The sequence below is a fragment of the Penicillium maclennaniae genome, assembly GCF_028827695.1.
Source record: "Penicillium maclennaniae strain IBT 15551 chromosome Unknown utg000003l:1.0-5670915.0:1.0-5674809.0, whole genome shotgun sequence".
Classification (NCBI taxonomy): Eukaryota; Fungi; Ascomycota; class Eurotiomycetes; order Eurotiales; family Aspergillaceae; genus Penicillium; species Penicillium maclennaniae.
Genome location: NW_026623215.1, coordinates 1179619 through 1195593, shown reverse-complemented (window position 1 = coordinate 1195593; position 15975 = coordinate 1179619). Strand labels below are relative to the sequence as shown.

Genomic DNA, 15975 nt, shown 5'->3' with positions numbered 1-15975 from the left:
AATTGGGTTCAAGGGCTGTCGCTCCTTAACTAGTAAATCATAACATTTTGAAGCATTAAGCCACGCTTTACAGGATCTGCTGGAAAGCACGGTTGACGGGGGAGCGCACATTGTGGCCCTTGTAGAAGTCAATGGTGGCAACGGCGCGCTTGCTGATGCCCTCGGGGGTGAACTCGAATTTCTGGCAGTCGTTAGTGATGGGAAGAATAGATGGAACAGAGATGGAAAACTTACGGCGTACACCTCCTTGTAGGGGCCAGAGGCACCAAAGCGGTTGAGACCGAACTGCTCGTGGGAGTAGCGCTCCCAGCCCATGGTGGAGCAGGCTTCGACAGACAGAACGGGGATGCCGTCGGGCAGGACGGACAGACGGTAATCCTTGTCCTGAGCATCGAAGACCTCGAAACAAGGAACGGAGACAATGCGGGCGGCGATGCCGTGGTTCTTCTGGAGGTACTCGGCAGCCTCGATACAGATGCTGACCTCGGAACCGGTGGAGATGATGGTGATGGCGGCGTTGGGGGTGTCAACGGCGACGTAAGCACCCTTCGTGGCACGCTCAATGGTGGAAGCCTCAAGCTGGGGCAGGTTCTGGCGGGTAAGGGCCAGAACACTGGGGGTGTGCTTGGAGGTGATGGCCATGTAGTAGGCAGCGGAGGTCTCGTTGCCGTCGGCGGGGCGCCAGACCATGCAGTTAGGCAGAGCACGGAAGTGAGCCAGAGTCTCAATAGGCTGATGAGTAGGACCATCCTCACCCAGACCGATGGAGTCGTGGGTAGCGACGTGGATGACACGGACGCGAGACAGGGCCGACAGGCGGAGGGCACCGGCGGCGTAGGAAACGAAGTTCAAGAAGGTACCGCCGGCGGGGATGACAGTGCCGTAGGCGGCAAGACCGTTCATGACGGCAGCCATGGCGTGCTCACGCACACCATAGCGGAGGTAGCGGCCAGACCACTCACCAATGCCCAGGTTGGGGGGGCTGGAAGTCGACAGCGTTCTTCCAGCGGGTGTTGTTGGAGCCAGTCAGATCAGCGGAACCGGACAGAAGCTCGGGAATGACGGAGTGAATCTTCTCCAGGACGGCCTCGGACAGCTTGCGGGAAGCGACGGCGGCATCAGTGGACTTGTAGGTGGGGAGGCTCTTCTCCCAGCCCTCGGGCAGCTTGCCGGAGAGACGGCGGGCAAGGTCAGCACCCTCGGTGGGGTACTCCTGCTGGTACTTCTGGAAGAGCTGGTTCCATTCCTGCTCCTTAGCGGCACCCTCAGCGGCGTGCTTGTGGTACATGTCGTAGACCTGCTGGGGAACGACGAAGCTCTGCTTGGGGTCGAAGCCGAAGCGGGCCTTGACGCTCTCGGCATCATCAGCCTTGAGGGGGTTACCGTGAACACCGCCAGTACCAGCCAGCTTGGAGCCGAAACCGATGGTGGTGGTGAGCTTGATAACGGAGGGCTTGTCGGTGACCTGCTGACACTTGCGAATAGCAGCTTCAATGCCGGCAAGATCGTTGTCACCGTCCTTGACCCACTCGGTGTGCCAGCCGTAGGCCTCGAAGCGCTTCATCACATCCTCAGTGAAGGCGCACTTGGTGTCACCGTCTAGGAGATAGCGTTAGTAAGGGATCGGGTCTGTTGGCGGGAGGCGATGGGTCGATCACTTACCAATGGAAATGTGGTTGTCGTCATAAATGGCAATGAGGTTGCCGAGCTGCAAGTGACCAGCCATGGAGGCGGCCTCGGAGGCGATACCCTCCATGGCACAGCCATCACCAAAGAATGTGTAGGTGTGGTTGTTGAGGAGCTCATAGCCGGGCTTGTTGAAGACACCAGCGGTGTGAGCCTGAGCAATGGCCAAACCAACGGCGTTGGCGAAGCCCTGGCCAAGAGGACCGGTGGTGACCTCAATACCGGGGGTGTCGTGAGCCTCGGGGTGACCGGGGGTGATGCTGTCGAGTTGCTGTGAAAGGAATCAGCTCGGGACTCCCGTACTACATTGGACTAAGAACACTTACGCGGAAGTTCTTCAGGTCATCCATGGTGAGCTTGTAGCCGAACAGGTGCAGCAGGGCGTACTGCAGCATGCAGCCGTGGCCGTTCCTATCCGATGGTCAGGGTGGGTGTTCTTGCGGTGGTGATTTGCTCCGGAGAGCAGGGTTCCGGCAGTTTCCTGGGATATAGGTATCAAGGAGTCTGAAACACATACGAGAGAACGAAACGATCACGGTTGACCCAGTCGGGGTTCTGGGGGTTGAAGTTCATGAACTTGTTGAACAGAACGTGAGCCACGGGGGCCATGCCCATGGGGGCACCCGGGTGGCCCGAGTTGGCCTTGGAGGTGGCATCAACCTGGGAGAAAAGCGTCAGTGAGCTCTTATTCAGATGGAATTTTGCGATACCACTGGTCTGCAAGTGCGAATGAGGCGGATAGCCCATCCAATTGCACCTGAGGGACCTTAGCAGACGCGGCGAGAGGACATACCGCGAGAATGCGGATGGTGTTGATCGCCAACTGGTCCAGATCAGTGAAACCCATTTTGGCAGTAACTAGCTCGAGGTTAGCTAATGAGGAGGTGATAAGATGAGATACTGACTTTCAAAATTTATGGGAGATGAGAAGGAAGAAAGAGAGAGAGATGGCTTCAAAATATGAGAGGGGGAGGGGCAGTGGGTATGACGCTGTGGTGGGGCAAAAGGCCAGTCCTCCGCTGCCGGCCGCTTTCTTCGCATCGCTTTTCATTCCCGAACCTTTTGGCAAGGCCAGGGCCGATGCTTGGACTCTCATTCTAATTCCTTTCTTTCTATTTCGCTTCTTCAATTTTCTACGTCCTTGAGGGCAATTGCAGAGTATGAGCACCATTGCATCACTTCGCATGCATACCTTCCTCCGTAATTGAGAGAGGCACGAGCCCAAGGGTGTTCCTCGGGTTCAATCTCTCCGTTTAGGGTACACTACCGCTTCTTCGACTTCTGCGGTGGGATGAGAAGCATTGCCGGGCTCCCAACCGTTCGGCCTATGTCCACATCTTCACCGGGAGGTCCCGTCTCGGAGGACGCTGCTCCGGTCCCACGAAATTAGCCGATCCCTCCATAGCCGCTGTATATAACGGGCCTGTCGACCCAACAGCCTATTCTACGAAGCATAAGGAGCACATGGCATTGGCACCGGTTTCCCTGATTAGTTCAATCCGACTTTGTTGGCGAGCAGTGTGTGAGGGGTCTATCCTGCACTCCGTTGGGGGACCCGGTGTGCCAGAAACAGCGTAGCCGCCAGGGGCGCTTACTCATCTGAACAATTGGACGGGAGAGAGTCGTCCGGTTTGATGGAGATCTAGATCTAGAGCTCTTTGTAAGAAGTCTGATCATGCATTCGATGATCTACGATGAAACTGTGCTACCACTTCACTGTCCTCGTCAGCTTTGACTCAGCGGTCTTGGCTGGCAGCTTCTCGGGTGACAGAGCCCCGTGCGTTGCTGCATGAAACCCGAGGATCTTCCTAGCATGACATGGGTACATGGGATAGATGTTCTTGTAGCCACTTGATGTTCAATGGAGCTTAATTGAACGGTAAAAATCGCAACCAGGTTTCAATTGGCGAATGACCTGTCCAAAGTCACGGCTAAATACCTGGTGGACACAGCCGCGACCTCTATTAAACCGAGCAGCTTATGGTTAGTAATGTTGAGCTCCGCCTTCAAACCGCGTGATCAGGTGGACTTGGGATGGATGGGAACTTTGGCGGTCTTTGTAATTACATCATTCGGAATCTTGCTTTACAAGCTAGGACTCGTCTTGCAGGTAAGCCCACTCAATAGATTTTTCGACAGCTCGCCACAAAAGACCCTTGGCCTGATTTCAACTATAGTAGCTAGGAGGAGAAGCAATAGATGTCAGCTTGCAGGTGGGCACTGCACCAACCTTACTGCCTGATTTCTGTACCACAGCGAAAGACCAGGAAGGTCATTCACGAGAATCAAGACAATAAAATATAAGAACGTTGCGTCTTGTCCCATTAGAATTGACCACACCATCAAGATCCTTTAAGCTGATTGTGGGCCACCTTTATACCGAAAAGTAATACAGTTAACATGACCGAAGACGATCATGCCTCGGCATCCCATACAGACGTGTAAGATATCGCCCAAGCTACACACTTGCAAAACAAAGTCTAATCTAACAGACTCATCATCGGTGCCGGGCCTTCTGGCTTGATGGCAGCCTACTGGATGGCTCGTTGCGGCGTGCGAGCTCGGATCATCGATAAAAAGGGTACCAAGGTTTTCATCGGCCACGCAGACGGGTTGCGCGTGCGGACTCTCGAACTATTTGATAGTATTGGCTTCCAACATCGCGTCCAGCATGAAGGCCATGTGGCCGTGGAGGCTAACTTCTGGGTACGGTTTCATCCCACGCCTAGAACTTCAATTGACATCAAGACAAACAGGTTCCTGGTCCAAATGGAAGCTTGATTCGTCAGGGTCCATTCTGTAGCTCTAAAGTCAACGAGTCCCCTTTCCACAACATGCTTTTGAGCCAAGGTCGAATTGAAAGGTTCCTCCTTGACAACATTAAGCAGCATTCGAATCTCGAGGTTGAAAGAGGTGTCATCGCTGAGTCATTTGAGTACGACGAACTTGTCAAAGATGACCCGAATGCCTTCCCTATCACAGTCAAAGTGCGCACACTCAGTGAGAACGAATTGACTCCCTCCAACAATTCTGATGGAGGAAGCTCGCATTCTGTTCCTGGCGGGCTCAAAGAAAGTGATATACCCTCAGATGATTTGCATGACTTGCATCAGAGAAGCAAGAGTCGGCAAACGAAAACCGAGCTCGTCAAGGCCAAATATCTAATTGGATGCGATGGTGCCCACAGCTGGACACGAAAGCAGATCGATATTCCTCTAGAGGGATCGAGTACGGATGATATTTGGTGAGTGGGCAATTTTTCCGTGAGAAAATCAAGATTGACATCCATTAGGGGCGTGATTGATATAATCCCCATTACAGACTTCCGTAAGATTTGTAACCGAGCTCATAGATCTTGAACTGACTCTGGGACCGTTAGCGGACATCCGCCGCCTGGGCACTGTAACCAGCACATCCGGCACAATGCTTGTGATCCCTCGTGAAAGACGCCTGGTACGTCTGTACGTACCCGTACATGTTGTCGACGTTGCCAAGTCTGGAAGTGCCCGTTTCAGCCGCTCCTCAATCACACCAGAGATGATCAAAGAGCGGGTTCAAGCTATCTTGAAGCCGTACACATTCGACTATAAAGTCTGTGACTGGTGGACTGCTTATCAGATCGGACAGCGGATTGCGCCTACATTCGCGAAAGATGATCGTATCTTCCTTGCCGGAGATGCCGTGCACACTCATTCTCCCAAGGTAGGACTTGGTATGAACATGAGTATGCAGGATGGATTCAATATCGGCTGGAAGGTTGCTTTGGTTGCAGCAGGGGTGGCTAGCCCAGCTATTCTTAGCACGTATCATGCTGAGCGTCATCGTTTGGCTGAGATGTTGCTTGACTTCGATCGTCACTGGTCTGGTCTTTTCACGGATCACAAACAACCGGAAGAAAGCGCAGAAGGAGGTTCTGATAAGACAGAGAATATGATCAAGGTGGTTGAGGCATTTGAAGATTTCGCAGATGGCTTGAAAGCTTTTTATGGTGCGAGCTTGTTGGTCTGCCAGTTTGATAGCAAGGGCAAGCTTAGCCAGGGCCATCGTCTGGTTCCGGGTGAGAGATTCCCGCCAGTCAAGCTGCGCAAGCAGGCAGATGGAAACACGCAGTGGACGACAAGAGTTCTGGAGAGTGATGGACGCTTCCGACTGGTCATTCTTGCTGGAGACGTCCGCAATGAAACGCAGAAGCAACGGATTGAGACTCTATGCCGATTTCTGTCTGATCAGCTTGATGGAAAAACTTCGCCTTTGAGTCGATATAATGCGATCCCGGATCGCTTCAACAGCCCCATAGATGTCATGACGATTCACAGCGCACCTTGGAAGGAGACCGAGTACTTCGATTTCCCTAAAAATCCTGCGTGATCTGGATACGACCATGGGCTGGGAATATGATAAAATATGGTGTGATGACGCATGTGTGTGGGATCGGGACTGTGATGGACATGGGTATGAGAAGTGGGGGGTAGATCGCATGAATGGCTTGATGCTGATTGCCAGACCGGATCAGTATATCGGCTGGGTGGGTGAGCTCGAAGATGTGGAGGAAATGACTCGCTATCTAGACGGTGCTCTGATCAGGGCTAAGCATAAGGAGTAGGATATAACAGGTGGACCGATATGAAAAGGGTCAATAGAGAATGTATCCAACATCGCTTGCAGCTTCATCAGTCCCAGTGTCAAGATGTCGTTCGCAGTTTCAGCTCACCTAGCTGGTACTGTGATATTTCGAAAGTGAGAATCAAATCAATGTGACAAACTCCAGTTGAAAAAGGGCCATATACGTGGAAGTATGGTCAAAGAAATATGCTTGCAGCCCCGTCTGCCTGAAATGTTGACCAAGTAGATGAGAGAACATCAGTATAGAGCTCGGCTCGTGAGACGAATTGGTGCCCAAAGTCCGAAAATTAAATTTCGTTCCATTCTTTGTTGCAAGATTACGATTGAAGCCGTTTAGAAGGTTCTCCGAGTATGCACCATCCACTCCCATCCAACAAGGAAATGACGAAGTTGCAGAGTTGAGACAATGAGAACCAGCGAGCCTTTTCACAGTTGCAGGGCTGTGGGTCAAGCTCCTCATATCTGCATTCTTTTCCTTCCATTCCCAAAATAATGCGTTGTCTGGCAGGCCTTGATACCCTGTGATCTACTTGCCTACTCTTGGGACGGAGTTGTTGCCTCAGGCCCTAAAGTGTGACTAATCACACTGGTCTCGCGACCGACCTTGGCATGTCACGACCCGAACAATAGCATTTAACCCTGATCCCATGAATGACGGATCTTGAAAGCTTCATACTGAAGAATACTTGGAAAACCGAGTAGTAACCCTCATGAAGCGGGAACACCTTCCGCTGGGATCACTCCCGGCATGGCTCAAGCTCAACGGGATCGATGCCAACGGCGTTGCATTCCAGCAACTTGGCTCGAATGAGAGCGGAGCAGACAGGGGCAATGCTCTTGTAGCAATGGAGAAAATATCCAGCGATGGAAGTGATACCTCGCCAGTAGTACTTCTGCGGGTCCCATCGGAGCTGGTCCTGTCGTTGGAAACCGTTCATGACTACTCCGAATCCGATCATCATCTTCGGGATGTGTTGGAAGCAGTTGGCGATTTCGGAAGGGTTTGCTATCCAACTCTCAAGATAATTTCGTTGACATGTTACTGATATCTGTCAGACCCCGAGAGGTGCAATCATGATATTCCTTTTGGTCCAATTGACACACTCGTGTCCGGAAATGCCCCAGCACATAGGTGTTTCAGGTCCATGGACAGAGTACATCAAGTTCCTACCGCCTTGTTTCCCACTGCCTACATTTTACTCTGCCGAAGAGCAAGAACTGCTGAGGGGAACTTCGCTCGGAGATGCAGTGGCCGCCAAGGAAAGCTCTTTGGAGCGGGAGTTTGAGCATCTCAGGCATTCTACAGAGCACATAGACTGGTGTCAGTTGTGCTGGTGGAATGAAGGCACGGGCAAGATGACCCTCGATGATTTGAAGTATGCTGATGCTGCGTACCGGTCGCGCATGGTGGATTTACCCGGAAGTGGACATGCCATGGTTCCCTGTGTCGACATGGCCAACCACGCCTCGGGAGAGGAAGTGAATGCCCTCTACGAGGCAGACTCGGATGGTAATGCGCTTCTGCAGCTCCGTTGGGGCAAGAGTCTACAGCCCGGCGATGAAGCGACTATCTCGTGAGTCTATGATCAATTGAACCTTGGCCTTTGTCGACGAGCTAACTCACTGTCAGATACGGCGATGAGAAGCCCGCGTCTGAGATGATTTTCTCATACGGTTTCCTTGATGACAGTCAAACTGAGGCAAAGCAGGTAACTTTTGATATGACACCACCAAGTGATGATCCTCTTGCCATTGCCAAGAAAATGATCTGTCGGGAGACCCCTGGTATACGGGTTGCCATGACTCACGATACAAATGAAAATTCACGCCAGACGGTTTGGGATAGCCCTCTAGTTTGGTGGGCGTGTGTGAATGAGGAAGATGGCCTTGAAATTAGGGTCACTCAGACCACAGAGGGGACAAGAGAGCTAGAAACTATCTGGAAGGGCGAAAAAATTCGAGCACCGACTCAACTTCGCGATCTCCTAGCCAATGACCCGGCGTGGGAAATCTTCCGGCTTCGTGCAGTTGTGCTGGTACTTGAACGATTAGAGGCACAAGTCTCTATTCTCCAAGAGACAGAGGAGGTCTTGAACAACCTTCGCGAGAATGAAAAACTTTTCCACAACCTATTCAGGCCCGACATATTTGCTTTAATCGAGCGACTACGAAGGCTCGAAGCAGTGCTACTGGCGCGGGCTGTCAATGACCTTGGAAAGCAGGTGAGTTGCATTACTGTCCATCAGCAAACTCTTGACCAAAAAAAGTTACTGACAATTATTGGCAGAGAGAGGAACTGATTGCATCCGAGTCAGTCACTGCGTATCTCGCTCAGCAGTCACAGGCCGAAGAAGTCGAGGATTTCTCATGACATAATTAAGACTTAGACTTGGGCTAAGCAGCGCGCGCAGCAAGAAATTGACCCGCGAACAGACCCCGGATCTTCAATAAAGTTACATATCCACCCACGTCGCTCATAGTTTCGGGGCCATTTGTGGGGGATGAGCGATTCAAAGACGAAGGGTGCAGCTAGGGCGATGACCATGGGAAATTGTGAACCCGATGACGTTTGACCGGAGCTCATCACACTTAAACAGCCATATGTGTGGATCTGCAATGCTGAACTGATCGACCCTGAACTCTAGTCGAATCCAGCCACTACATGCGGGGTTCCGACCGGCGTATATCGGAAGCGATCTGAAGAATAAAGAATGGACCTCTTCCTTGGATGAGACAAGAACTCCTTATTTTTAAGCAGGGGTGGAATCTCCCCTCGGGACCAAGGTACCTTGGTACGATGGATGCAGCATCACAGCCTGGACCGTTAGGTCCCGAACACAATTGAGGACCCGTAGAGACCCGTTGATCGGAGCCAAATCCTCGGTGTCTAAAGAGGCCGGGGTCCCCGGCTGCGGCTAGGTGGGCTCTGTGGATCCAAGCAGTACCCATGGTTCAACCCAATCTCGCGATTCTCTCGGCCAAAACTCGCTATTCGTGTTTCGCACCTTGCCCCATGATATAATGATGTTTCATTCAATAATACACCCAATTTCATTGGTGTTCCCCATCTTCCAAATACCGGGTTCTGTACCGAGGCTGCAGGGATCTCCAGAGCAGGGATCCCTGCGCATAGATACTCGCCACTACAACACATGTAGTAAGTCCCCGAAGGATCCCAAGGGGAAATCTGCCGCCGAACATCGGAGCACGGGAGTCACAGACATGGAGAGGATCAGCCTAAGACAGGGCGGAGTTCCAGATGCGTGGGTCCCCAGTCGGGCATCATTCGTGCCGTCTCCTTTTTGAGACCTCTTGACAGACTGCACCCAGCGACCTTACAACCATGGGTCCTTGACGGTCGATCAGGCGACAGAGTGAGAGCAACTATGGCGCGAGGGTCTCCAATGAAGATCCGGGGCGTCCAGCGAGATGACAACTCTGGGGGAGTGGCAGGCTTCACAGCCGAAACGGCCTATAGTCCTTTTCCTTTTGAAACAAAGTTTATGCAGTCTCATTTGCGCAGTGCGGAACCGCAATCTGCACCCTATCAGTACAGCCGTAGCCAAGGATTTGCGGGGTCCGGGGTATCAGGAAGATCATCGGGAGTTGCAGGCACTGAACAATCCGGGGGGACCGGTTTCGAAGCACGATGACATCTGGTCGAGCGAATCAATAGAATGGATCAGCGCGGAGAACGACATCATCTGGGTCGCAGCACCAGAAAAAGGGGAGGATGGTTAGCTTTTCCAGCGTATTGACCGGTACACGGTGATCCCAGTATGATTGGTTCTGGTGCAGGTCAGCACTTCCCCACAGCCTGACTCAGCCAACACATGGGATCTTTCCCCCTCCTGTCTTGTTGCGAGACTCTGAACTCATCCTACTTCGCTGACTTTCGAAAGCTCTTCGTCCTGTTGGCACTGACGCAGCCCTCGATTCAACCTCGATCAACCCCACCAAACTTCGACCGCGGCGGCCGATGTGCCCGTCTGCCTAGTCGAAATGCCCGGTATCTTGCCCATGAAAGTGATCAAGGTCGGTGGCACCGGCACTCAAAGTCGGATCGCCCAGGCCTGTGATCGTTGCAGAAGTAAAAAGATTCGCTGTGACGGCGTGCGACCATGCTGTACCCAATGCGCCAATGTTGGGTTCGAGTGCAAAACGAGTGATAAACTGAGCCGCCGCGCGTTCCCGCGTGGCTATACCGAGTCCTTGGAGGAACGTGTACGATCCCTCGAAACCGAGGTCAAGGATCTGAAGGATCTCCTGGACGAAAAGGATGAGAAGATCGATGTTCTCTCGCGGATTCACTCATTTTCGTCGCCTTCTCAACGAGCCATGTCTTCACGGTCTCCATCGGCGCCTTCTTCTATTAAACCTCCTGGCTTGGATGCGGCGGAGGGAGTTGTCCACGTCGAGCGATCGCATACTCAAAAATCATCCGATAACCCTTACACAGCCCTCTCGAGCACTCAAGGATTTGCTGGTATGTCGTGTCTGCTTTCTCTCGCTCGGATGGTGAGCTGATCAAACCAGGTATTTTCACCGACAGGCTTGTCAGTCAGGGTAAATCAGTGTCGCGAATTCCAATTAAAGCACTGACCAGACTGTCTGCCCCCGTGGCTCGCGGTTCTCCCCACCAGGTCCTGAAGACACCTCCGCGGCTGGTTTCGGACCAGCTCATTAATATCTTCTTTCAGGAGTGGGCTCCGTTGTACCCGGTGGTGCATCGCCCAACGATCTTGAAAGCTTATGAACAATTTTTAAATAACACTGATTCGCTGAAAAAAGATGTTCATGCAATGGCACAGTTGAATATGATCTTCGGTATTGCTGCATTGTCGTCAAATGTGAGTGCATATGACCGCGTAGAATCGACAAAGCTAATTTAGTTACAGTCGAGGACCAACCAGGATCCCACCTTTTTTGAGGAGAACTGGACCGTTGCTCTCGATTCATTTGTAAGCGACACTACTGTCGCTAGTCTGCAGTGCTTTGTTCTGGCCCAGATCTACTGCATGACCAAAGCCGATTACCGCAGCTTGCTTCGCTATCGCGCTCTTGGTGTGGACATCTGCCACCAGTTGGGTCTTCACCAGAACATGGATGATACTTCATTGAACCCGTTGGAGGGAGAAACCCGTAAGAAGGTCTTCTGGTGCCAATACGTATTGGATCGGTTCTCTTCTGCCTTGACGGGAATGCCTTCTCTTTTGCACGAGGACGACGTTCAGACTGAGTATCCTATTGATGTGGATGACGAGAATGTCACCGAGACCGGTTTCTTACCCACTCTCCCTGGTGAATCCACTCGCATCTCCAGTGCTCTTGCCCTGTTCTCGGTCTCGAGGATTCTGAATAAGGTTTTGAATGACTTGTTTCCTGCAAAGTCAGCCTACGACGTCTATGTTTCAAAATTGCATGTGCTGACAGGTCAGCTGGATGACTGGCTGTCATCATTGGCCCCGCATCTTCGTCTTGAGTTCTCTCAGGACAAGCCCAGTACAAATGTTATAAGCAGCCGGTCGCCACTTCTGTCTCTTGTCTATTATTTCATTCGGTCTCTGATTCATCGTCCCGCTGTGTGCTTCGCTGAAGGTAATCTTCGCTCCCCATCCGTTCTCGCGCTCTCTGATTCTTCAAAGCACATTGTGCAGATTCTCGAGCTATTGGATGAACGGCGACTTTGCCTTTCCTTCAGCATCAACCGAAAGGAATTGGTCTTTTCTGCTGGTCTTGGACTTTTGTGGCAAACGTTGGGTCTGAAGCGGGACAGCAAGCTAGCCAAGGAGAGTCAGAAGCTTCTTACTACTGTCAAGGTGCAGCTTGGGCAAAGTTCCTCGACGGCAGCGACCGAATTTGGAATCTTGGCCGGAGCTCTAGTTTCCCTGGATAACATGAACCAGAGTGCCATCACCGGTAGTGAATCGCAGGCAATGATGGCCCCAACCCACAAGCCTACTTCGTCTCCAAAGAAACATCTGCAGTTCTTGAAGTCTCGCCTCACCGGTGCTTTCGGGGATCAATCCCCGAAGCAAACTTCTTCACCCTCCCGCCGCAACACCATCTCTGGTGGTACTCCTCCGACTGCTCAGTCACTTCGGTCTCCCAGCTGGACGAGTCTTCCTTCATCGCAGCCGGATCAATTTGTAGGTCACCAATACCATGCCGACCGAGGGCATTCGTCGCTGGACCTTGGTCCAACTCCCCGGACGATGTCTTCATCTATTGGATACGATTATCCACGCGCCATGTCGAGCTCTACTCCGTCTGACCATCAAAACGGGGCCATCACGATGGCTGACTGGGAGTACGTCCTAAGCGACATGGACCGAGGATATTCGAACATCTTCACCGGGATCTACGGTGGAAAGGAGTGCGGTGAGGACCCCGGTCCATTTGCCTCTATCACAGCCGAGTACAATCGCGACAGCAAGCAGCTCAATGATGCGTCACACGTGGTACCGGTTCCTCCTGACATGAATGATCTATCCCCTGAGGCTTGGTCCGCGAGTAGTGGGGAATTTGCCACAACACAGGAGCCCCCACAGAGTGTTCTTAGCTATTCCGGCGAGAGCATGGGCAGTGCCGACGACAACATGAATCCGTACTCGGACCTCTCGGTTCGTCCTGACGATATGAATTTCATTGATCCATTTCACGCAATTTCAATGCCTCTCAAGGAAGACAATGATGAATTCAGTTTGGTTCATGGCTGGGACCGACGGCTGGCCGTCTGATTTTGGGCGAAGGATTCACTTTGGTGTTAATTTAAGAGGATGTCAGTATTGGTTTTGGTGAATGCGATGATACCTGGAAATAATCGGGCGGCGTTTCATGGTTTTTTTTTCTTTGGGTTCTAGTTGCTTGAGTTGGTGATAGTTAGTGGCCTCGTGAATTGGATTCACCTCTAATATCTCTATCTTACGTGCTTCTTAGTCATTCCAGGGCCATCCTGCCAGGACACGGTCGACCGAAAGAATGTTCGGCCTGCCGATACAATCGGCACGATGCAGCCGGATCTGGAGAGTGTTTCCAGACGAGTCATGTCCTAGAAACCGGCGAAGCCGTAGCTTCCGGATGAGCACCCAGCGAATTGTTGGCCGCCGAGGCGCAACCATCCTGCAACTACCATGGCTACCACCTATTCTCACGACATAGATAATACCAGACGCCATGACTTGTCTCCCCAATGCGTCCACTGGTATACGTTATGATTCGTTACCTCCAACAAGGTACATGGGTCTGCGCCACCTAGCTCATTCGGCCCCGGCCATCCACGGATCCACGAGAGCCACCTACCAAAAGCATTCCCCACTTCCCCAGATTCTCGCGTTCCCAACGGAGATGGCCGTCTCTCCTGCCATGGGAGTATGCTCGCTTCACAAATCAACGAGTCATCATGTCCCTTTCGATCAATTTGGCTGGCCGACATGACCGGGTTCTTCTCCACACAAGACCACGCGCTATGGAGTGCCTGTTATTCAGGTCCTTGGCGTCGTGGCCAATAGGCCAAGTATAAAGCGGGCTGGTCGTGGCTCATTTACGATTACAAAAAGAAAGTAGCTAGAGCCCTAGCACGTCAGACTATACCCAGACGAGAATTGTCACCAACAGCATGTTCAAGAACGTATTCAAGAAAAAGCCTCAGGATGTCTTTCCTGATAGCGAGCTGCCTAGAGAATCGATATCTCCTACAGATCGCGAGAAAGGTGATGCCGCTACCGTGGACACTCCTATTCCACTCTTCACGCTGCGGTCATTCATTATGGGCATTTTTGTGTCTATGGGCGGATTCCTCTTCGGTTATGACACCGGTCAAATTTCTGGGTTCCTAGAGATGCAAAATTTCCTCATGCGATTTGGGGAGCGGAACTCGGATGGAACCTACTACTTCAGCAACGTGCGCTCGGGTCTTATTGTTGCTCTGGTAAGTGGATATACCCTCATTGCACGCGTCTCTTCTAATTGCAAATACCGAATAGCTCTCCATCGGCACCTTGATTGGAGCATTAATTGCTGCCCCCATCGCTGATCGAGTGGGACGCAAGTGGTCAATCAGTGGCTGGTGTGTGATACTCATGGCTGGTGTCACTGTACAAATTTCATCTCCCACCGGTAAATGGTATCAGGTTGCACTTGGACGTTGGACAGCGGGTCTTGGAGTCGGTGCGTTGTCTCTGCTGGTGCCAATGTACCAGGCAGAGTCAGGACCGAGACATATCCGAGGAGCTCTGGTTAGGTATGTTGAATGTTCTGGGAAATGATCGTACTGAACACAGATATTAACACTCACCAGTACATACCAGTTGTTCATCACCCTCGGAATTTTCGTCGCCAACTGTATTAACTACGGCACCGAAAAACGCACGGACACTGGATCCTGGCGTATTCCTATGGGAATCACATACCTCTGGGCCCTCATTCTGGGCGTGGGAATGCTCTTCTTCCCAGAAAGTCCTCGCTATGACTACCGCCACAATAAAGTAGAAAAAGCTGTGAATAACCTCTCCAAGATCTACGGGCTTCCCCGGAACCACCGTGTCCTGAAAATCGAATTCGAAGAGATCAGGATGAAATATGAGGAAGAAGTCAACACTGGAAAAATCGGCTGGGTTACTTTCTTCAAAGCACCGACGATGGCGAAGCGAGTTGTTGTTGGTGTCTCGCTGCAAGCTCTACAGCAGCTGACAGGTGCCAATTACTTCTTCTCTACTACGGGACCACGGTGTTCCGGGGTGCTGGTATTCAGAACAGCTACGTGACGCAGATGATTCTGGGCGGCGTGAACTTTGGCAGTACCTTCCTTGGTCTCTATTTGATCGAGCACTACGGTCGTCGCCGGTCTCTTATCATTGGTGCTTTGTGGATGTTCGTCTGCTTCATGGTCTTTGCCTCGGTTGGTCACTTCTCCTTGAACATCGATCATCCCGAACAAACACACAGCGCCGGTGTGGCCATGGTCGTCTTCGCCTGTCTCTTCATTCTCGGCTTCGCCAGTACCTGGGGCCCCATGGTATGGACCATCATCGCCGAACTCTTCCCTTCACAGTACCGTGCGCGCGGTATGTCCCTCGCCACCGCCTCCAACTGGCTCTGGAACTTCCTGCTAGCCTTCTTCACTCCGTTCATCGTCGGCGCCATCGACTTCCGCTACGGATATGTCTTTGCCGGCTGTCTGTTCTTAGCTGCGGGCTTGGTCTACGTCGCCGTTATCGAGGGCCAGGGCCGAACTTTGGAAGAGATCGATACTATGTATCTTATGAAGGTCAAGCCGTGGAAAAGCTCCAAGTTCCAATTCCCAGCCGACCCGAATATTATTCGTGCTTCTTTTGACAAGGGCCACGGCTCTTCGGAACATGTGGCTGATGTGGCCCGGCCTGACAAGACTATGACCGGGGCAGATGCGGATGTGCCTACTATCCCGGACACGACTCGCTAGAAATAGCATATTGATTGTTGGGATAGGACTCGAGATTGTGCTTTTATTCTTTCATGTTTCTTTTGTTTGTTCCGAACCTGTATTATTCGTGGATAAAAAAAATACGACATCATGTACATGTAGCTCCTATAGGAATATTTCTTCTCCAATTTTTCAAAAAGTATAAACTCGCGTACAGTCACCTACGTATTAAGCAGGCTAAGAGTGGGGCTTTCTTGAAAGCC

At 51.8% G+C, this 15975-nt stretch overlaps 6 protein-coding genes across 6 annotated transcripts; 5 read left to right on the top strand and 1 right to left on the bottom strand.

Annotated features, from left to right (window-relative positions):
- Positions 1-67: 67 nt before the first annotated feature.
- tktA (transketolase tktA) lies at positions 68-2542 on the bottom strand (the record flags this gene model as incomplete). The annotated part of the gene is made up of 7 exons (XM_056964214.1): positions 68-181; positions 235-982; positions 1047-1599; positions 1663-1957; positions 2013-2097; positions 2204-2346; positions 2480-2542. Coding segments are annotated over 7 exons (2001 nt in total), but the record flags the coding sequence as incomplete, so codon positions are not given.
- A 1544-nt stretch (positions 2543-4086) lies between these two features.
- Positions 4087-6054, top strand: N7477_002550 (uncharacterized protein; the record flags this gene model as incomplete). Its single annotated transcript, XM_056964213.1, has 5 exons — positions 4087-4127; positions 4179-4392; positions 4443-4930; positions 4979-5013; positions 5066-6054. 5 exons carry the CDS (start codon positions 4087-4089, stop codon positions 6052-6054), a joined length of 1767 nt encoding a protein of 588 aa, XP_056824166.1.
- Positions 6055-6067: 13 nt separating this feature from the next.
- Positions 6068-6289, top strand: N7477_002549 (uncharacterized protein; the record flags this gene model as incomplete). Its single annotated transcript, XM_056964212.1, has 1 exon — positions 6068-6289. One exon carries the CDS (start codon positions 6068-6070, stop codon positions 6287-6289), a length of 222 nt encoding a protein of 73 aa, XP_056824165.1.
- Positions 6290-7019: 730 nt separating this feature from the next.
- On the top strand, positions 7020-8680 carry N7477_002548 (SET domain-containing protein; the record flags this gene model as incomplete). The annotated part of the gene is made up of 4 exons (XM_056964211.1): positions 7020-7310; positions 7366-7883; positions 7940-8531; positions 8597-8680. The coding sequence occupies 4 exons, from the start codon at positions 7020-7022 to the stop codon at positions 8678-8680; spliced, it is 1485 nt and encodes a 494-aa protein (XP_056824164.1).
- Positions 8681-10142: 1462 nt separating this feature from the next.
- facB (C6 transcription factor FacB/Cat8) lies at positions 10143-13049 on the top strand (the record flags this gene model as incomplete). Its single annotated transcript, XM_056964210.1, has 4 exons — positions 10143-10318; positions 10398-10795; positions 10846-11159; positions 11208-13049. The coding sequence occupies 4 exons, from the start codon at positions 10143-10145 to the stop codon at positions 13047-13049; spliced, it is 2730 nt and encodes a 909-aa protein (XP_056824163.1).
- Positions 13050-13927: 878 nt separating this feature from the next.
- On the top strand, positions 13928-15751 carry N7477_002546 (sugar porter family MFS transporter; the record flags this gene model as incomplete). Its single annotated transcript, XM_056964209.1, has 4 exons — positions 13928-14239; positions 14295-14551; positions 14609-15037; positions 15067-15751. The coding sequence occupies 4 exons, from the start codon at positions 13928-13930 to the stop codon at positions 15749-15751; spliced, it is 1683 nt and encodes a 560-aa protein (XP_056824162.1).
- Positions 15752-15975: the final 224 nt, after the last annotated feature.